The sequence below is a fragment of the Acinonyx jubatus genome, chromosome C1, assembly GCF_027475565.1.
Source record: "Acinonyx jubatus isolate Ajub_Pintada_27869175 chromosome C1, VMU_Ajub_asm_v1.0, whole genome shotgun sequence".
NCBI classification, from domain to species: Eukaryota; Metazoa; Chordata; class Mammalia; order Carnivora; family Felidae; genus Acinonyx; species Acinonyx jubatus.
Genome location: NC_069381.1, coordinates 8,784,056 through 8,805,294, shown reverse-complemented (window position 1 = coordinate 8,805,294; position 21,239 = coordinate 8,784,056). Strand labels below are relative to the sequence as shown.

Sequence of the window (21,239 nt, the reverse complement as noted above, 5' to 3'; positions counted from 1 at the left end):
AGAGAAGTGTCAGTCAGACATCCAATGATGGGGAACAGGCAGCGTTGGCCTTCTTCCTTACACTTCTGTATTGCTCGAATTTTTTATAATGAATGCCTATAACTTTCATTTCATACAACACTGTCATTAATTTTAAAAACTCAAAAGATACATCAGAGAAATGCTAATGCAAAGAAGAATGGCAATATTAATATCAAATGAAACTGGAATTAAGGCATTCTTTATAAGGATTAAAGAGGTATATTTCATGCTGACAAAAGGTCCAACCCACCAAGAAAACACAATATTCATAAACACTGTACCTAATAACATAGCTTTGACATAGAGAGAGAAAAAATAAATGGAACACAATGAAAATCTGATGAAAAAAAGCATAGGCAAGATGGATTTTAACACATCTATCTCTGACATCAACCTTTGGGAAGGAGACAAATATAATTAAGAATAAAAAAAAAAAGCATATTATCTAGGGGCATGCTTGGCTGGCTTGGCTGGAAGAGCATGAGACTCTTGATCTCAGGGGTCGTGAGTTCAAGCCCCACGTTGGGTGTAGAGGTTACTGAAAAAAATAAACTCAAAAAAAATTTGTTGAAAAGAATGCATATTATTTGAAAAACACAATTAACAAGCTTGATCCAATAGGTATGTAGAGAATTTTGTACACAACAAACACATTTTTCTCCAAACACACTAAAAATAGGCTTTAAAAATATCCACATTTATTAGGGCACAAGAAATCTCAACAAATTTCCCAGCCCCACCTCACAAAAAACCCGCACAAAACAAAACAAACACCAGAGAGCTCACAAACCACATCACTCACCATAATAAGAAATTAACAATGAAAGTGCTCATTGGAAGAATCTCCTGGAAGCACTTGTGGTCGCAGGCAAAGAACACAGCTCCTGGTGTCAGACCACAGCTCAAACTCCAGTTCTGCCACTTACCGGACTTCTGTAACTTTGCAAAGGTCCTAACCTCCCTAAGCCTGGGTCTCCTCACTGGAAAGCGGGGAAGAGAAAAGAAACTTCGGGGTGCCTGGCTGGCTCAGTCTGTAGAGCGTGTGACCCTTGATCTCAGGGTCATGAGTTTGACCCCACATTGGCAGAGATTACTTAAAGAAACATAAACTCTTCTCCTAGGAGTCTTGTGAAGATTGAACTCAATGAATGTGAGTCCCTCCCTTGAGGAAACAGGTTAACTAAGTCTCTCTAAAAACGGATGCAAACCATCATGATGATACCGACTCACAAATCCAGAGGGGTAAACTGAGGCACCAAGGGGCCAACCTAGAGTCCAGCCAGCAAATCTTGATGCTCCCTACCTTCTCTGCTACCCCCCACCCGCCACGGACCCCCTCCTGAGAAGTAGCCCCTGGAGAGGAGAACACAGCCCTTACCTCGAGCACAGCTCACACAGGCCGTGCAGCGGCCATCCCTGTCCAGGTAGTAGTCGGGCTCACACTGCTTCCTGCAGTCAGGTGACCCCTGGGGACACGGCGGCTGCGGGGTCAGCCCTGGGGAAAGAAGCAGACAAGCTCCAGGCCAGGCCGCCAGGGCAGAGGCCCCATTCACCACCACCTCTTCACCCAGTCGCCACCACCAGCTCCAAGGCTGGCGCCCAGACTCCTCACGTGTCAGATCAACCTGCAGAGGGAGTCCTGAAGCCCAGAGAGGGAAGGAATGTGTCTACAGCCACACAGGAAAAGAGCACTGACTCCCTCTGAAATGCCCCTCTGCTTCCAGGCCCTACCCTCTGAGATCCGTCATTGCCACTACGCCAGGGCCCTCTCCCCAGCCCCACCATGTCACCACCCTCCTCAAAACCCTGGGGCCACTTCCCTCTGAGATCAGCCACGAGGCAAGGATGCCGACTACCACAGCTTCCGCTCAGTGTGGCCCTGGGGTCCCAGGCGAGGCAGTAAGGCAAGGAAAGGAGAGAAAAGAAGTGAGGCCAGGAGAGGCAGACACCAGGCTGTCAGGGACAGATGACATCATTAGGTGCACAGATTACACAAAAGAATCCGCAGATACGTTATTAGGACTCACAGTGAGTTTAGCAAGGTAACTGGATATAATGTTATTACATCAAACTCAGCTGAGTGTCTATACATTTGGGTTGAACCCTATGAGACTGCTATTGTGACAGGTTAGGCTGTCACATACTGACTACTCACACGGTTCAAAACAATACTAAAAATGAAGACTTACAACCCGCAATACTGAAAATACAATACCACTGTCATCATCATCAGAAACATCAAATACCTAGAAATCTAACACAAAGATGTAAATCGTTCTACATGGTAACTAATAAAACATCATTGGGAGAGAGAAGTTCAGCTGACCTAAGTAAAATTAAATACATAAAAATAAAGACGGCCGATCTTGATTTTCAGTACGAATACAGACCATGAAAGCGGGGCCTCATATAAATATAAATATAAATATAAATATAAATATAAATATAAATAAAGACAGACGGCCTGAATAAACATACGGCTTTCCCGTGTACTTGATGCTATAAAAATACAGATTCTCTCTAACCTGATCCACAGATTCAGTGCAATCCCGATCAAAATCCCAACGGGACGTTTTGTGGAATGTGAAAGGCTGGTTCTAAAGTCGATGCAGAGATGCAAATTACCAAGAAGAGCCAGGGCAGGGCTGGAGAACAGAGATGGGGAAGTTGTTCCACCATATACCGAAAATCTCCTGGAGTCGAGACCGCATGGCATCCACACAGACCAGACAAAACGACAACGAACGGAAAGGAATATGAAGTCCGGATCACAGCCAGGCACCTATGGACCTTAGATTTACCCCAAAGATGGCAGGCAAATCAGCAGGGAAAGGACAATTTGTTCGATAAAAGGCGTTGGTTCAACGCATATCCATGTGGCCTCTTGCAACATGACCGCTGCCTCCGCCACAAACAACAGGTAGGCAGACAGCGGATCTAAACGTGAAAGGCAAAACAGTAATGATCCTATCCTAGAGAGTAATGCAGGATGTCTTTGAGACTTCAGTGGAGACTTCAGTGAACACAAGGCAGGACATAAAGAGAAAAGATGGACCCACGTGAGGACTTTAAAATTAGGGACACCTCTTTAGCGGGGCACCTGGGTGGCTCTGTTGCTTGAGCAGAGACTATTGGTTTTGGCTCAGGTCCTGATCTCATGGTTCTTGGGATGGAGCCCCACATCGGGATCTATACTGACAGCATAGAGCCTGCTTGGGATTGTCTGTCTCCCACTCTCTGTGCCCCTCCCCCGTGCTCTCTCTCAAAATAAATTAATGCACTTAAAAAAATTTTTCAATTAAAACTGAACAAACCCTAGAGACATGAAAACAAAGACTTGTTTATCACTGTTAACTGTAGCCAAAAGTGGAAACAACCCAAACCCAAACACTACTGGATATACACGGTGTATACACCCATACAACAGAAGGCTGGTCAGCGATAAACAGGACGGAACTGAGGACCCCAATCCGTCACCACAGGAACCAGGAGGGCGTCATATCCACACCTGCTCCTTTGCCAGGGCCTCGGTGTCTGGCACACAGCAGGCACTAAGCTGTCAAATGAATGACTTCTTCCTTTATCCCCTCTGGCCCTCGAAGCCTGCAGCCCCAAGGGACCTAGAGACCCTCTTCTCCCTGGACCAGGAGAGACCCACCTGCCCAGGGGAAGGCCACACACAGGTCGCCTGCCAGTGAGACGCCGTTGCCCTGGGAAACAACCCAAAGCTTCTCGAGAAATTACCTGGATCTGGACTGGGCTTCCTCACAGAGGAGGGAGAGCCGGGGGCCCCCGTCATTTTGGAATCATCTTCGGGGGTGATGGCAGTGTCCCCTCCAAGGAGCGTGGTCCTGGCACCGGAGCTCACTGAGGAGGTCACCAGGGGCCCGGCCTGGGCGCTGGTGTCGCTGAGAAAGAAGCCGGAAAGGGCACTGCCAACCCTCCTGATGACGCAAGGAGGTCTGTGCTCAGGGGTAACCGCTTCCACAGCAAAGGGGTTCCCAGCCCCTCAGCCCACAGCCTCTGGCAGCCCCACCGTCCGCTCCTGGGAGCCACGGCTGTGCCGTCTAGACCTTCTCTCGTGCGCTCGGGCAACACTCGGCACACGGTGGGGGTCATGCGACTGCTGGGTTGACAGAGAGGCACCCTGGAGTCCTGATACCCTGGGCCAAACCCCACCCACACCACAGCCCAGCTGGGCTCTGGGCATCCTGGGGGCTGGGACAGCCCCATGCCACATTCAGCTGGAAGGGAGAGGGCCGGGAGTCACCTGGTGGGCGCCTGGCAGTCTTCTGGGCCCGTGCCGAGGTCAGGGCTGGTCACCGGGGAAGGCCGCTCACACACAGTATCCATCTGTGCTGTGCCTGCAGGGGATCACAAGGTGGACAGATGTGCTACCGAGGAGCTTGGAGGCTCTAGGAACAGATTCTTTCCCACCACGACCCACAGTTCGGAATGAGGTGCTTGGAAAACGCAGCGGCCATCTGGTGTTTGTGCCTGCCCAGCACCCCTTCCCCCTCGGGCTAAGGCATCCCGATTCTCCCCGGAACACTCTCGCCAGTCTCAGCATCCGTGCACGGGGCTGAGGCCGACTCACCACCCCACCCTCCCAGGAGTAAACCCAGACGACTTTGGACCAATCAATCCCTTTGATTCCTCTGACCCCGAGGAGCTGGGTCAGCGGTGGGCACGTGACCCCAGCCACGCCCATGAGGTACAATGTCGTGGTTTCAATTATGGCTGTTGAAACTGCAGGAAGGAGAAACCGTCTTTCTACTGGGTTTGGGTAGGAGGCAAGCTTGGATCTGGGGGAGCAGAGGTGACAAACAGGTAAAGACAGGGCTCCTGGATCCAGCCATGCCTGATACTACCCAGAACCAGCCCCAGACTTTGCAGTTACATCAGCCAAAAAATTTGAGATTTTGTTACGTGCAACCCAAAGACTCCTGAAGAATCCTGGGTGCAAACACGGTAAAGAGGAAAAACACGTAGCACTTTCCATCAGGTGGATCTGAGTTTGCCTGCCACCTCTAACATGTCCTCACTGTGCCCATCACACTGCGTGATACAGAGTAAACGCCCCATGAACAGCGTGTCCTTTTCCCCTTCTAGACCGCTGTCCCATTGCTTAGAAACAGTCCCACGTGTGCGATTATGATCTGAAGGCTTCAGTGGAGGGGGCCTGAACAATGCTCATGTGTCTCGTATTTCCGAGTGCGCTGGCGTGATGAGGCCTGGGTGTGACATTCAAAGTCTAGCCCAGACATTCCCTGCTCTGTGGTCTTGAGCGATTTACCTGCCATCCCTGGACCTCAATTTCCCCTGTTCTAAAATGGGGATACTTCCGTCTACTTTCTGGAGTTTTGAAAATTTCAGGAGGGAACACCTATGTAAGCTGCCCCATGCGGCTTAGCTACCGGCTGACGCTAAAGCGGAAACTACTGTCCATCTTGCAGCTGGAGAGTTGCCCTGTGGGAGCGTCCACGTGGGAGCCCAGAAGTCAGCCAGCAGCGCTGTCCCACAGAAATATGATGTGAATCACACACTGTCACTTTAAATTTCCAAGTAACCCCTTTTTAAAAAGTAAAAAGAAAGATAAGTTTTTAAAAAAGTAAAAAGAAACACGTGAAATTAATTTAATGTATGTGACCCAATATATCTAAACTACAGAGGTAGACAAGCAACATAACGATAATTAATGAGATGTTTTACATTTTTGTACGCCTGCAACTGGCCACCTTTTAAATGCTCCGTGGAGGCATGTGGCCAATGGTACCGCGAGGGGCAGCAGGGGTCGAGGGGCAGCAAAGTGGGGGCTCGGGCGCCACCATGCGGCAGTCGCAGGAACACCACCAAAACAGGGCCTCCTTTCTGGAGCGGGTCCACGGGCCCTGGCTGGAACAGAACTCTAAACCGATGCTAGCAGAGATGCAACTGTTTCAGAGCTGGAAGGTCCCCCAGGGCCGTCTAGTGGCAACTTTACATTTCCCAGATGGGACACTGAAGCCCAGGATGGGGTGGGAACATGCCCCACGGCTGCTGGCGAACAATACCCCGGGGACCTGGTGCCCAGCCCAGAGCATCTTCCACTCCACCCCCGGCCCTGTTCGCAGGTGGCGCGCTGCCGCAAGCCCCTCGGCACAGCATTTGTGTGACCCGGGGAGAACTGGGCCAGATTTGAGCCCCACCCACCCGCAGCACTGAGCTGTCCGGGGCCCCCACGTCCTTCTGCATAGATCTCTGCAGAGAAGATTCTGTGCCTGGCCTTGATCAGGCAATGGGGAGATAGATGACCTCGGCCCTCACGCCTCTACCGCCCAGGGAGGGAGGCCAGCGTTGATCGAACCAAGACAGACACCGGTGTTCACATCCGTGTTGGCAAAGGACTCCGTGTGATGAGAGATGTGACCTGTCACAAGTCATGGCACTTCCTCTTGAGGAAGTGAGGTGTGGACAGAGAGGCCAGGCTGAGCAGGAGGTGACCGAGTGAGGAGGAGGAGAGGATGTGCTGAGGGGACACCACGCACAAACGCCTGGTAGGAGTGAGAAGCACCACACATCCACGGAGCCGAAAGTGAGCAGACCAGTGGGGCCAAGAAAGGAGGGGGCCGGCGGGAGTCTGACCTGGAGGAGGGAGAGGGACACGGCACAGGGTCGCGTGCAGGGTCACGTCCTGGAGACTGCTCGTGCGAACCTGGACTGGGTGCCCTTTTCCCTAGTTCTCCCACGAAGGACAGCTAAACGCCCCGGGCACATGTATAAAACATGCATATACGTGCTTTATACAGATAAAAATATGTATGAAACAAAGAAGGCTCTGAACAGTGGAGAGGAGAGGGTAGCCCTTGGAACCCTAGGAAGGACACAGTGGCAAGTCCCCTGGGGTTTCTCTTTGTTCATAGATCCCGGACATGGAGCCCGATAAACCAGCAGCCCAGAAATGCCAACGGGAGCAGAATTAAAGAAATCCCTCCAAACACCTGTTCTCTTTTGCCAAAGGATCATGTCATTATCGCTGTAGAAATGAGAAAATACTGAAGTGTTTTTATGGCAGGTGTGTGGGGGTGAGAGAGACAGGCAGAGAGAAATCAGATTTGGTTAAGCAGAGTGGCTCTGCCTGTCAGCCATGGGCAAGGAATGACAGGAGGAAATGGGGGTGGGAACGGGAGACAGAATTGGGGAGCAAAATCTGTTGGACTGGGGGTAGGCTGGCTGTGGGGGTGAGGGAAGGATGGGCTGTCGGGGGAGAGGGTGGTAAGGCCTGGGCTTTGGAAAAGGACCAGTTGAGGAGAAGGAGCGTCATGGGCTCAGTGTTGGCACTTTTCTCCCTAATGGGTGTAGCTCTCGGATTCCACCCTGCAGCCTCCCAGCCCGTGTGGCTGTGGCACCACTAGTGGGCCATGGTCCAAAGCCCACCCACTCTCCAACCTCCCTCTGAAACGTGCTCTCAATACCACCTGCACCGGATCTGTGGCCCTTACCTCTTTTCTGGCCTCTTTTCTTACCTCTTTTCTGGCCCCTTGTACTGTCACAAAATCAGAAGCTCAGAGAGGGTAAAGCATGTGCCTGAACTCACACAGCAAGGTGGAAAAGAAATCCGAGTTTCTCAGCTCCTCTAACTCCCAATGCCTCGATTGTGAGTTGGGAAAAACAGCCTCAATACCCTGGGAAAGTCCCGGGACAGAAGACTTGAGTTTTGCTCTTGTTTTTCAGGCATCAGAGAACTTCTGCCCCGAGCCTCCACTAACCCAACACTCCTCCAGCCAGGCCTGTGTCTCAGGCCATCAGGGTCTCTCTGAGCCTGGGACCCAAAGTGCAGGGAAGAGGCTGGGGGGCTCTGAGTAAATGGTACACCCACAGCATCTCGAAAGGAGACATGTCAGTCCAACAGGAAGGAGGAAGGAGAAGGTCAGAGGTCATTTGGAGATCTGGGACGGTGGTGGAGGCGGGGTACAGCTTGGCACAGGTCTTGGTGCTGGGCTGAGGGTGGGGATACTTACCCTGGACCTTGACAATCATCCCTTTCGGGCAGACGGTGTGGGGGATGCAGCGGGCACAGGAGTTGGTGGCTGACGTGGCACAGAACGTGCCAGTGCGGCACTCACAGACGCGGGAGGAGTTCCCTGAGCACGGCATCTTCTCCACAAGATCGTCTAAGGGACACAGAGACGGACATGGGAGGCAGAGGGAGGACCGGGGAAGGGATCCAGGGACCCCTCAGGGACAGCCTGGCACGTGAGACAAGACATCATTCTGGCCTCCCCTCGGGCAGGGAGCCCGCACACCCGGCCCTTCTTTCCAGAGGGTTCCTGCAACGCAGGCAAGATGGCAGGTGGGGCCTATGAGGCAGCCTCCACTCCCCGCTCATATCCCCAGACGTCATTACCATCATATTAAAAACAAATTCATGACCCCATTAAAATGGGCAAAAAAGACACGGAGAAACCTTGAGTGCATATTGCTAAGTGAAAGAAGTCAATCTGAAAAGGCTACATGCTCTGTGATTCCAACTCCACGACGTTCAGGAAAAAACAGACTACAAAGACACTAGAAAGATCAGTGGTTGTCATGGTTAGGGAGGAGAGCCCTAAATCCAATGATCACAGCAGTATTGTTTATAACAGCCAAAAAGTAGATATAACCCAAATGTCCATGAACCGGTGAATGGATAAACAAAACGTGGTGTGTCCATACAAAGGAATGTTATTCAGCTGTGAAAAGCAATGACCCAGGGGGTGCCTGCGTGGCTCAGTCAGTTAAGCATCAGACCCTTGATTTTGGCTCAGGTCAGGATCTCACAGGTTTGTGGGACTGGGCACTGAGTCAGCAAAGAGCCTGCTCTGGATTCTCTCTCCCTGTCTCTCTACCCCACCCCTGCTCGCTCGCTCGCTCTCTCTCTCTCTCTCTCTCTCTCAAATAAATGAGCACTAAAATAAGAAAAGAAAAGAAGGAATGACTGGTACTACAACATAACAAACCTTGAGAACACTGCAAAGTGAAAGAAGCCAGTCATGAAAACCTACATATTGCATGATTCCATTTCGATGAAATGCCCAGAGTAGGCAAATCCATAGAGACACAACGTAGATGAGTCACTGTAAAGGCATGGAAGAAGGAGTGAATTGGGAGAGAAGGGGTTTCTTTTGGGGGAGGTGAAAATGCTCTGAAATCAGATAGTGGTGGTGGTGCCACATTGTGAATTAAAAAAAAAAATAAATACTGTATTGCACACTTTAAAATGGTGAATTTTACCAACTCCTGGCTGGCTCAGTTGGCAGGTCATGTGACTATTTATCTCAGGGTCATGAGTTCAAGACCCATGTTTGGCGTAGAACTTATTTCAGAAACTAATAAATAAGCAAAGAGTGTAATTAAAATGAATTTAAAAGAAAAAAATGGTGAATTTGATCTCAAGAGAAAAAAAAATCACCGGTATAAGTAATTAACAAATGCACACATCCCTGGAAAGCAACACAGGGCATCCTTGGTCAACCAGCAATGAAGACTTCCTAGAATATGGAAGGCAGATAGGATCGCATGGAAGAAGGAGACCAAAGCCCAGAATATACCCAAGAGGATTACTCTGGGAGCGGCTCTGGGGTGGGGTACTCCAGTCTCCAAGTGGGTGAGGGCAGGGGCAGGCCCCAGGGAAGCCGATAGGGAGTGCCCCAGGGGGTCTCCCCACACTTCTCATCCACTGATGCCACAGACCCAGAAGCCAAGCATCTCCCCCAGGAGACTCTCAGGGGAGGTATTGGGACAGTGCCCTGGCTGGTCATACCTGGGAAGAAGGGAGCCTGCAGACCCAGAAGATCAGCCACTTAACAGAACCCCTCCCAGTGGTCATCAGATAGGATGTGCAGAACTAGAGGTCACCACCCATGAGAGAAAACCAGCACCAAGCAAAAAGACCTCCAAACTCAAAAAAACTCTTGAGAAAGCAGGTAATAGAAAACAAAAAACAAAGCAACAACAACAAAAACAGAACGAGCTGTTAGAATCAGTACAATTAATATTCTCAGGAATCGGCAGCTATAAAACAGAATCCCCTGGAGCTCAAGGAAGGGCACAAAGGAAACGGAAGCCATGAAAAGAAACCCCCTGGGCACAATGTTGTGGTCACCAATTCAAGTGGGCTCACAGAAAGACTACATTTCCCAGCCTCCCTTGCAGTTTGGTTTGGGTCATATGATGGCATTCTGGCAATGGGACGTGGACAGAAATGATAAGGGCTTCTCCCAGGCCTGGCCCCTAAAACCATCGCAGGAGGCTCTATCATCTCTCTCTTCCTTGCTGTGGTTGCACTGTTGTAGCCCCTAACTCTCGCCTGCACCCCAGAAGCAGTACTGAGGACAGAATAAAATCCTGAGAATTGTAGAAAATCTAAGAGAGAGGCAGGCCGGCTGAGGACAAACAGTGCACACCCCTGTTAAATTCATGTAAAAACGTGGGTGGCTTGGTTGATTTTGATCTCAGCTCAGGTCCTGGTCTCAGGATCATGAGCTCAAGCCCCGCACTGGCTCTGCGCTTGGTAAAGCTACTTAAAAAAGGTTTTGGGCGCTGGTGCTCAGTCGTTAAGCGTCTGACTTGGCTCAGTCATGATCTCACGGTCGTGAGTTGAGCCCGCTCGGCTCTGTGCTGACAGTTCAGAGCCTGAGCCTGTTTGGATCTGTGTCCTCTCTCTCTGACCCCCCATTCATGCCTGTCTCTCTGTGTCAAAGTAATAACGTTAAAAAAATAAAAAAAAAAGGTTTTAAACCCCAGAGGAGTAGCCAAACATAATTATCACAAGCCTGAACAAAGGTGGGAAAGGTGCTGGACTGGCTAACTTTCGGGCAGGCAGGCCCAGTGGAAATCGGTAGAGACCCCGGGAGTGGGTACATGTCTCTGCAGCCGCAGGAGCTCTGGTAATGACGATCTCACAGAAGGGAAGGCAGATCTCTGCTCCAGCAAGGACGACACCCATCTCTGGCTGCACTCGGCCTCCCACCCAGGTCCTCAGCCTCCTAAAATCAGTTTCAAAAGTAACACTCAGGATTCCCACATGATCCAGCCGTTCCACTGCTAAGTATACCCAAAAGAACTGACGCCAGAGACCTGAACAGACATTTGTAGACTCGGGTATACAGCAGCCGTATTCACAATAGCTGACAGGCAGAAGCACCCCAAGTGTTCATCGGCACGAATGGATAAACCAAATGGGGTAGATCCATCCAACGGAGTATTAGTCAACCTTGGAAAGGAAGGAGCTTCGGACACATGATACAGTGCCTTGAAGACATTATGCTAAGTGAAATGAGGCCGTCACAAAAGATAAATATGTTATGATTCTACGTGTAGGAACTTCCTAGAGCAGAGGATGCCTTGGCGGCTCTGTCGGTTAAACCTCTGGCTTCAGCTCAGGTCATGATCTCATGGTTCATGAGTTTGAATTGGACTGAATTGGACTCTGTGCTGACAGCTCAGAGCCTGGAGCCTGCTTTGGATTCTGTGTCTCTCCCTCTTTCTGCCCTCCTCTGCTCGCGCTCTGTCTCTCTCTCTTTCGAAAATACAAATAAACGTTAAAAAAAAGAAAGAAAGAAAGAAAGAGACTTACAAAAAAAGTTCAGAAAGAGTGAAGCTGTGGTCAATGTGCTCATACTGTACAACGAATGAGTTTAAATACCAAACTAAAACAAACACGCCAAGGGACTGTGGGTTACAGAAAAGAATATAAATGCCACAGGCAATAACAAAGGAAAAAAAAGTAAGTAATAAGTCAAGAAGAGGACAGGGAGGTGGCAGGCTAATTACTTCATTTTTCATTATAGGAAGCCAATCTACTCCATCCCGTCCAAAATCTGAAACAAGTAGAACATGACTTTAATACAAGACGTAGTTGTTCCTTAAATGATTCCTAACTGCTTCTTGATTTTCAACACCTCTTCTTAATTTTAGAGGATTTTCTTAGAAACTACTGTCTCTTGTGATCATTTCATTCTTTTTTAATTTTGCTTTCTTCTTCCTCTGATACATTTAAATAAAATTAAATGCAATCGCTTGAATGTCATCAACAGTATGATCTCATCCTCCTAAAAATCCCTTTTCCCAGGGTGCCTGGGTAGCTCAGTCAGTTGAGCATCTGACTCTTGATATCTGCTTGGATATCAGGGATCCAGCCACTCGCTGGGGTATATGCTAAGCGTAGCCACTGCTTGAGATTCTCTCTCTCTCTCCCTCTGCCCTTCTCCCCCTGCTCACTCTCTCCCTCTCTCTTTAAAATAAATTAAAAAATTTTAAATCCCTTTCTCTACGTGTGTATAGTCTGGCTACAAATCTTCCCACTCTCCTTCTCTCTACATATATACACAGAGAAGTGTCAGTCAGACATCCGATGATGGGGAACAGGCAGCGTTGGCCTTCTTCCTTACACTTCTGTCTTGCTTGCATTTTTTATAATGAATGCCTATAACTTTTATTTCATACAACGTCATTAATTTTAAAAACTGAAAGATACACCAGAGAAATGCTCACATAGACAAAGATGAATGGCAATATTAATATCAAATGAAAATGGAATTAAGGCAAATACATTATAAGGAGCAAGGAGGTATATTGCACATTTCATGCTGATGAAAGGTCCAGTCCACCAAGAAAACACAATATTCATAAACACTGTATACCTAATAACATAGCTTTGACATATAGGGAGAAAAAAAAATAGAACACAAGGAAAATCTGATTTTAAAAAAGCATAGGGAAGATGAATTTTAACACATCTATCTCTGACATCAACCTTTGGGAAGGTGACCAGAATAAATTAAGAATTTTTTTAAAAAGCATATTATTTTGGGGGCATGCCTGGCTGGCTCGGTTGGAAGAGCATGAGACTCTTGATCTCGGGGGTCGTGAGTTCAAGCCCCACGTTGGGTGTAGAGGTTACTGAAAAAAATAAACTCAAAAAGGATTTGTTGAGAAGAATGCATATTATTTGAAAAACACAATTAACAAGCTTGATCCAATAGGTATGTAGAGAATTTTGTACACAACAAACACATTTTTCTCCAAACACACTAAAAATAGGCTTTAAAAATATCCACATTTATTAGGGCACAAGAAATCTCAACAAATTTCCCAGCCCCACCTCACAAAAAACCCGCACAAAACAAAACAAACACCAGAGAGCTCACAAACCACATCACTCACCATAATAAGAAATTAACAATGAAAGTGCTCATTGGAAGAATCTCCTGGAAGCACTTGTGGTCGCAGGCAAAGAACACAGCTCCTGGTGTCAGACCACAGCTCAAACTCCAGTTCTGCCACTTACCGGACTTCTGTAACTTTGCAAAGGTCCTAACCTCCCTAAGCCTGGGTTTCCTCACTGGAAAGCGGGGAAGAGAAAAGAAACTTCGGGGTGCCTGGCTGGCTCAGTCTGTAGAGCGTGCGACCCTTGATCTCAGGGTCATGAGTTTGAGCCCCACCTTGGGCAGACAGATCACTTAAAAAAAGAAAAACAGGCGCGCCTGGGTGGCTCAGTCGGTTAAGCATCCAACTTCGGCTCAGGTCATGATCTCAGGGTTCATGGGTTCCAGCCCCACGTCCAGGTTCTATGCTGACACCTCGGAGCCTGGAGCCTGCTTCGAACTGTGTCTCGTCTCTCTCTGCCCCTCCCCTGCTCATGCACTCTCTCTCTCTCTCTCTCTCTCTCAAATATAAACATTTAAAAAATTTTAAATGAAAAGAAAAACAAAATCTTCCAGTAGTCTTGTGAAGATTGTACTCAGTAAATGCGAGTCCCTCCCTTGAGGAAACGGGTTAGCTAAGTCTCTCTGAAAACGGATGCAAAACATCATGGCTGATAACAACTCACAAATCCAGAGGGGTAAACCGAGGCACCAGGGGGCCAACCCGGAGTCCAGGCAGCAAATCTTGATGCTCCCTACCTTCTCTGCCACCCCCCACCCCCGGTGACCCCCTCCCAAGAAGGTGCCCCTGGAGGGGAGAACACAGCCCTTACCTCGAGCACAGCTCACACAGGCCGTGCAGCGGCCGTCCCTGTTCAGGTAGTAGTCGGGCTCACACTGCTTCCTGCAGTCAGGTGACCCCTGGGGGCACGGCAGCCCTGGGGAAAGAAGCAGAGAAGCTCCAGGCCAGGCCGCCAGGGCAGAGGCCTCACCTCCCCACCGGTTACCGCTCCTCCCTAAAGCCACCGCCAGTTCCACCCCTTAGCGCCCAAACAGGTCAGTCCGCCCCTGGCGTTACAGACGGAAGCGCTGGCGCAGAGGAGGGCCGACCTGCCCCAAGGTCCCCTGGCAGCTGGGAGAAGCCCTGAGCCTGGGGTTCCACCTCACGGGCACTGTTAAGTTCAACCTGTCAGGGTTGTTGAGCGGGTTACAGGGGTTGTGAAAATTAACGTGTGCTTAGCACACAGCAAGTGCCGGAGGGGCACTGGCGGCTGTCTTCCTGGGCAGGAGGCCTGCTTCACTGCAGGAACCGGGGAGCCATTAAGCCCCGAGACCCTGTGGAGCCTAAGCCAGCCTGAGACGCTCGCGGATCAGCGAGCAGTGCCAAACCGTTCCCTGCTCCCCCTACACAGGGATGCGACACGAATCGCGTTGATAACCGACTGCCTGGGGCAAAGCGGGCAGGGCGCCTTCACCTGCCCTGTGCGCTCTCCCTCCAGTCACGTACTGACAGGCCACCCGCCCACCGCTTGATTCCAAGATGGCCACATGACGCAGGTAGGCCAATCAGAATACCTCATCGCTCAGGATGGGCACATGACCCAAGTAAGCCAATGAGATGCCCCAGCCCTCAGATGGGCACATGACCCAGATAGGCCAATCAGAATACTTCATCCTTCAGGACGGGCACATGACCCAAACAGGCCAATCAGAGGTGAGGCCAATCTTCCTCACTATTCTAATTGCTTCTTAGACACATGACCCATGCCAGCCAATGAGCCCCATCTCTGAGAGTTTCACAAAAGCTCCTGGGAAATAGCCCTTCTCTTTACTTTCAGACTTCTGGTGCAAAGGGCGGTTTAAGTCCAGCGCTGCCAGGTCGTGGCAGGTGCAGGATGGGCAGGGTGCCTGAGAAGGAGATGATCCAAAGGCGAGCAGAAGTCCGGAGACAGAGAGAAATGGACTGCTGAGGACATTCTCAGTGAATTTATGGTGCCATGGACTTCTCTGTTACTGAGCCATTTATTTCTCTTTTGTCTTGTTTGTGCCTAAATAAGTTAGGTCTGAGTGGTTACAGACTAAAGTTAAACCATGGGTTCTCAGTATTTCTTGTGCCCCCTAGTCGTTCTGGGGAAACCTGGGACACTGCTCAGGATTGTGTTTCTGAGTGCATAAAATGAAATACAAAGGATTACAAAGGAACCTAGCTATGTGAGAATACAGTTATCAGAACATTAAAATAATTTAAGATCTAGCCATAGATGTGATTCTTTATAAACTCATTAATGTCTAATAAGTATGGTTTCATAGTACTGATGAACATAAATCTTTCATAACAACTGTAGCAACTATAATATAATTGCAGTATATCATGAGAATGTCTGATTTCTACTGATGGAAAAACTGCAGGTACTATGATATTATTAGTATGTTTTGTTATCTTGATTCATAATGGAAGGAATTCATACAGGACATTTTAGTTAGAGGCTGATGAAAAATGAGTGACCTCGTTCAGTTCAGGGCCTGCCTGAAATATACCCATGGGCACTAGGGAATCCATGGACCCCAAGGCAAACCCCTGCTCTAGAACAACATGCAAGAACCTCTGGAAAAATACTAGCTTGATGGCTAACACCCTCTAGCTCAGAAAACGTCAGTAGTTGCCCAGTGGTCTTTCAGAGAGGTAAATCTGGTCCCATCCTCCCTTGCCTAAAACTTTCAAATCCTTCTCATTCCCAGGATAGAGGCCTAGGTCCTTACTGGGTTAGGAGGTTCTGCCCACCTACACCCCCCCCTACTGTCTAATCTCTAGCCACACTGGCATCTCCATGTCCCCCAAAGGGGCCATGCTCCCTTCAGCCCCCAGGGCCTTTGCACAAGCTTGCCCTTTGCCAGGAATATTCCTCTTACCTTTTCCCTGGTAAACTCCTGCTCAGCCTTCACATCATTGTCAACGCATCACTTTGTCAGTAACTTGGCCAGGGCCACTGTTATAAACTATCAGAGACCTATGTACCTCTCCCTCCTCCACCTAACTCTGCTGTAATCTATTTAATCTAGATGTGTGATCACATTTATTTGTGGGACAAATCGTCTCAGTGTCTGAATTCCTCACATGAATGTCAGCTCCTCGAGGCTGAATCTTTCCCTTTCAGCGCACCAATGATTCCCATCTCACAGGGCCTGGCACATTTCTGATCAATACGTGCTCTGACCACCTAATCAATATGGAACTAGCCTCGCATTCTTTGTCTCCGACTCCTGCTCTGGCGTTACTGTACACGACTCACTTCATGGGCTCTATGCTGCAGCCAACACTGTGCCGCTTGGGCTTTTCTCTAGCACCCCTCCTGTGTCCTGGAATGTTGTTATGGGTCGAATGTTGTTATTGGTTGAGATATGCTGAAGCCCTAACCCCCAGTATCTCAGAATATGATTTTTTTAATGTTTATTTTTGAGAGAAAGAGAGTGAGTGGGGGAGAGGCAGAGAGAGAGGGACACAGAGGATCCGAAGTGGGCTCTGTGCGGACAGCAGAAAGCCCGATGCAGGGGCTCGAAGTCACAACCCATGAGATCATGACCTGAGCCCAAGCTGGATGCTCAGCGGACGGAGCCACCCAGGCACCCCCAGAATGCGATCTTGTTTGAAGACAGCATACTAGCAAAGGTAATTAAATTAAAAGGCAATCATTGGGGTGGGCCATGATCTGCAATGACTGGGATCCTTATAAAAAGGGAGAGTGGGAATCTGGACATGAAATACACATGCACACAGGAACACAGCCGGGTAAGGACTGGAGGCATGATGTCAGCAGCCAGGAACTACCAGAAGCTGAGAGAGAGGTGAGACCCTTCCCCAGAGCCTTCAGAGGGAGCATGGCCCTACCAGCACATTGATCTTGGACGTCTAGACTCCAGAACTGTGAGGCAATAAATTTCTGTTGTGTTGACCACTCAGTTTGTGGTATTTGGTTAATGACAGCCCTAGAGAACAAATACAAATGTGCTTTGCCCAGGCTGAGGCACCTGCCCATCTGCATTTCCACCCACTGGGAACTGTCTGTATACAGCCAGCTCAGGATGAAATACCATCCCCTGGTGGAATTTGCCTGATCCCCATCCAGATCCCCTCTCTGGATCTCTTTAAAATCACCTCTCAGCACCAGGGGCTGTTTGGGGTGAACTTTAGAAACCTCCTGCTGCAGGAAATTGGCTCAAGGATTTGAAGCAGACCTGAGTGACTAATCCAGTGGCAGGATTATGTTTTCAGTCAATTCACCTTTATTGACTACCACCTTTGTGGTAGGCACTGACTTAGAGATAGAAGAAGGTAAGGTCCCTGCTCCTGTGGAGCTTACCCTCTAGCCTGGGGAAGAGAGGCAAGCAAGTGCAGAAAGAAATTAGCAAGTTGGGGAGCTCCTGGGTGGCTCAGTCGGTTGAGCGGCCGACTTCGGCTCAGGTCATGATCTCACGGTCCGTGAGTTCAAGCCCCGCGTCAGGCTCTGTGCTGACAGCTCAGAGCCTGGAGCCTGTTTCAGATTCTGTGTCTCCCTCTCTCTGACCCTCCCCCGTTCATGCTCTGTCTCTCTCTGTCTCAAAAATAAATAAACGTTAAAAAAAAAAAAAAGAAAAGAAAGTAGCAAGTTGGCTTCCAGTGTGGATACAAACTTTGAGGAAAATAAAGCAGGAACCAAGAGAGAGGGCAGAGGGAGAGGGGTGAGAGCTCCAGAGAGTGGGATCAGGAAGGCTGGAAGCAGGCAGCTGCACAGAGAGCTGTGGGGAGAGCACTTGAGGCAGAGGGAACTGCCAGTGCAAAGGCCCTGAGGCAGGAACAAGCATGGCTTGTGCCAAGAACAGAAAGGCCATGGCGGGGGGGGGGGGGGGGGGGGGGGGATCTGGAGTAGGCGGAGCCAAAGAATTACAACTGTTGATTCATTTCTATTTTCTTCTTTTCCCATTTTCCACAGTGATCTTCTGTAGTGAATAGCCCTTTCTTTTTTTTTTTTTAAGTTTATTTATTTTTTTGAGAGAGAAAGCACAAGCAGGGGAGGGGCAGAGAGAAGGAGAGACATAATCCCAAGCAGGCTCTGTGCCATCAGCACAGAGCCCAACGCGGGGCTCAAACCCATGAACTGTGAGATCATGACCCGAGCCACAATCAAGAGTCAGACACTTAACCGACTGAGCCACCAAGCTGCCCCTGGATATCACTTTCATAATCAGAAACAAAAATGGTTGAGGGGCACCTGGGTGGCTCAGTCAGTGAAGCATCAGACTCGATTTTGGCTCAGGTTATGATCTCACAGTTTCTGTGATCAAACTCCACATCAGGCTCCATGCGCAGAGCCTGCTTGGGATTCTCTCTCTCTCTGTCTCAAAATAAATAAATAAATAAACAGAAAAAGAAAGGAAGGAAGGAAGGAAGGAAGGAAGGAAGGAAGGAAGGAAGGAAGGAAGAAAGAAAGAAATGGAGGGAAGGAAGGAAGGAAGGAAGGAAGGAAGGAAGGAAGGAAGGAAGGAAGGAAGGAAGAAAGAAAGAAAGAAAGAAAGAAGAAAGAAAGAAGAAAGAAAGAAAGAAAGAAAGGGATAAAAAAGGTTGAGAAAGGCTCCAAAGCTGTGGTGGTGATGCCAGAATTGGTCCCCATGTATCCCTTTTCCCTGATCTGCCTCCAGCCACATCCCCTCTGGCTCAGGGCCCGTCGCTGACTCCAGATGTTCTCAAAGTTTGTGCTAACATTCTCACACCGCCTCTCACCTCTGGCTCAGCATCAGGCAACCCGCCCCAGCTGCTCTCGCGCCAAAAACTCCCACACTGAAAACTGCTCCATGCTGAGTCTGGGCCACCAGCTCCTCCAGCCTGCCCTCCCGGGCTTCCCCTGCACACCCCAGGCTTGGGCTGCAGCCAAATGTAAACTTCCCCATTCTTCAGCAGCCCATCCTACTCCCCTCCAGACTTTTGCACATTCTGTGCCTCTGCCCAGAGCACACCCCGTCCCTGCCTTGGCCTGGCCTATCCCTGCTCATCTCTAGGACTCCTTTAGATGCCACCTCTTCCAGGAAGACCCCCTGAATGTTCTGATCAGGTCAGGTGCCCCGGGAGTGAGTTCCCATGGCTCCCAGCAACACCATCCCAGGTTCCTTTTTTTTTATGTTTTTTTTTAAATTTTTATTTATTTTTGAGAGAGAGAGAGAGAGGCAGAGAATCCCAAGCAGGCTCCATGCTGTTAGTGCAGAGCCCGACACGGGACTTGAACTCATGAATAGTGAGATCATGCCCTGAGCCAAAATCAAGAGTGGGACACTTAACTGAGCCACCCAGGCACCCCATCACCATCCCGGGTTCTAACAGCCTGCTGCAGTAGACACATTTTGCAAGGGCTTACCACCCCACAGGCCACCCTTCTCAGAGAACTGCCCCCGGCCCACCTCTCCCCTGAGCTGTCGTCTAGAGCAGTCCTGGCCTGGGGGGACCAGAGCAGAGGTGGACATCCGGACTTATCTGCACCATCAGACCCTTCCTTCTTGGGCTCTGGAATTGGGGCTGAAAGATGTTTGCCAAGCGTCCCTTCAGGTGACTGAGGGAGAACAGACCAGGGAGGGGACTAAAGGCCAAGCTCGGCCAAGGGCCAGAGGGCCAGGGAGGCCTCCTCCCACTCCCCGCTGCTCACAGCCCTCGGAGAGACCCTCCGCTCCTGGGACAAGATGGGTTATACTTGCCAGGCCCCAAGCAAGCCATGCTCTCTGCCTAACACCAGGCCTGGCTTCCCTTGTACCCCCACACCTGGGCAGGACTCATACGTCTGCAGGGGAGATCCCTTCCTCTGGGAAGGGAGTCCGGGCACCAAGGGCAGATTGATCCAGGAAGTAGGGTCTAGAATAGGAAGGGGTTTGTAGCCCCCACATGGGGTCTTTGCTGATAGACTCTGCTGTCTCCTTCACTGATCTGCTCTGTCTTGGGGGTCAACACCAGCTAAGGGGGAAGAGCTCAGGTGTCTGAGTTAGCCGGCCACACTGGAGCCCCTGCTGGCTCCTTACTAGCATGTGACTGTAGGCAAATCTCTGAACCTCATCAAGTCCAAGTTTCCTCTCTGGGCTTCCTATCAGGGTTTCAGGGAGCTAATGTAGGTAAAGGGCTAGCCCTGTGGCTGGCATAGAGCACACTCCATCATCGGTAATGGTTGTCCTGGTTATGAATCAGTGAGTGAGCTCCCCGTCACTGGGGGTGTGTAAGCAGAGGGCTGGGGATCAGCTGTCGAGAATGCTACAAAGAGCATTTACAGGCTGGGCAAGAGGAGAGATTCAGTGACATCTAAATTTCTCAATCTCAAAAGGTCTCCCAGTTTCCTTCCTCCAGCAACTCACCCCCGGCCAACCTTGCCACACAGCTGAGCTGAGCGCTGATTGCAGAGGGCGGGCGAAATGTCAGAAATTTCCCCCAGAGACCGAGGAAGGGGTTTTTGTGGGTTTTTCTTTTTTCCTCTTGCTTGCCGGAAGCACAGAGTCAATAAAACTCCAGCAAAATGCCCCGCCCACCACACCTCGGCATTAGGTGCTCACCTACCCCCAGTCGCTGGGCCATGGAGAGGGAACATAGGGGGAAGGGAGTCCCCTTCTTCACAAGTCACAGCATCGAAGTGGAGGGAGCCGGGGACCCAGACATCACTCTGCCTCCACCCACTTCACCAGCAAGGCAGGGGTGAGGGCAGCTGGAGGGCATGGGAAGGAAGTGTCTTTCTTCCTACAGCTGGAATCATGGATCCTATGGAAAGTCACAGAGCCCTGCGGGCCACCCTGACTGCAGTTGTCCCGGGAGAAGCAGCGTGTGAGCGGCCACACAGCACTGGGCCGGTGAGGGAAGGCTTCATGGAGGAAGGGGTGCCAGGACTGCAGGGGGGGGGGAAGGGGGCGGTGCAACAGGTGCAGACAGAAGACCCAGAGACTTGAAAGCACACAGTGCGTTCAGGGGACACCAAGCACAGCAGTTCTGGTAGAAAAGCCAAAGGAAAGAGGCCGGAAAGGGGACAAGTGACATCACGACAACAACAAGGAGCA

The 21,239-nt window shown here is 50.0% G+C and overlaps 1 protein-coding gene across 1 annotated transcript in view; it reads right to left on the bottom strand.

Moving 5' to 3' along the window:
* The window catches only part of TNFRSF8 (TNF receptor superfamily member 8), a 57,101-nt gene extending 42,372 nt beyond the window's left edge, over positions 1-14,729 (bottom strand). Inside the window, exons 1-6 of the mRNA XM_053207306.1 lie at positions 14,663-14,729; positions 14,021-14,125; positions 8,022-8,174; positions 4,292-4,385; positions 3,766-3,929; positions 1,400-1,516 (exon numbers count right to left, since the gene is read on the bottom strand). Coding sequence (XP_053063281.1) covers positions 1,400-1,516; positions 3,766-3,929; positions 4,292-4,385; positions 8,022-8,157 — 511 coding nt within the window. The 5' untranslated portion in view covers positions 8,158-8,174; positions 14,021-14,125; positions 14,663-14,729. The remainder of the gene's footprint in view (positions 1-1,399; positions 1,517-3,765; positions 3,930-4,291; positions 4,386-8,021; positions 8,175-14,020; positions 14,126-14,662) is intronic.
* Positions 14,730-21,239: the final 6,510 nt, after the last annotated feature.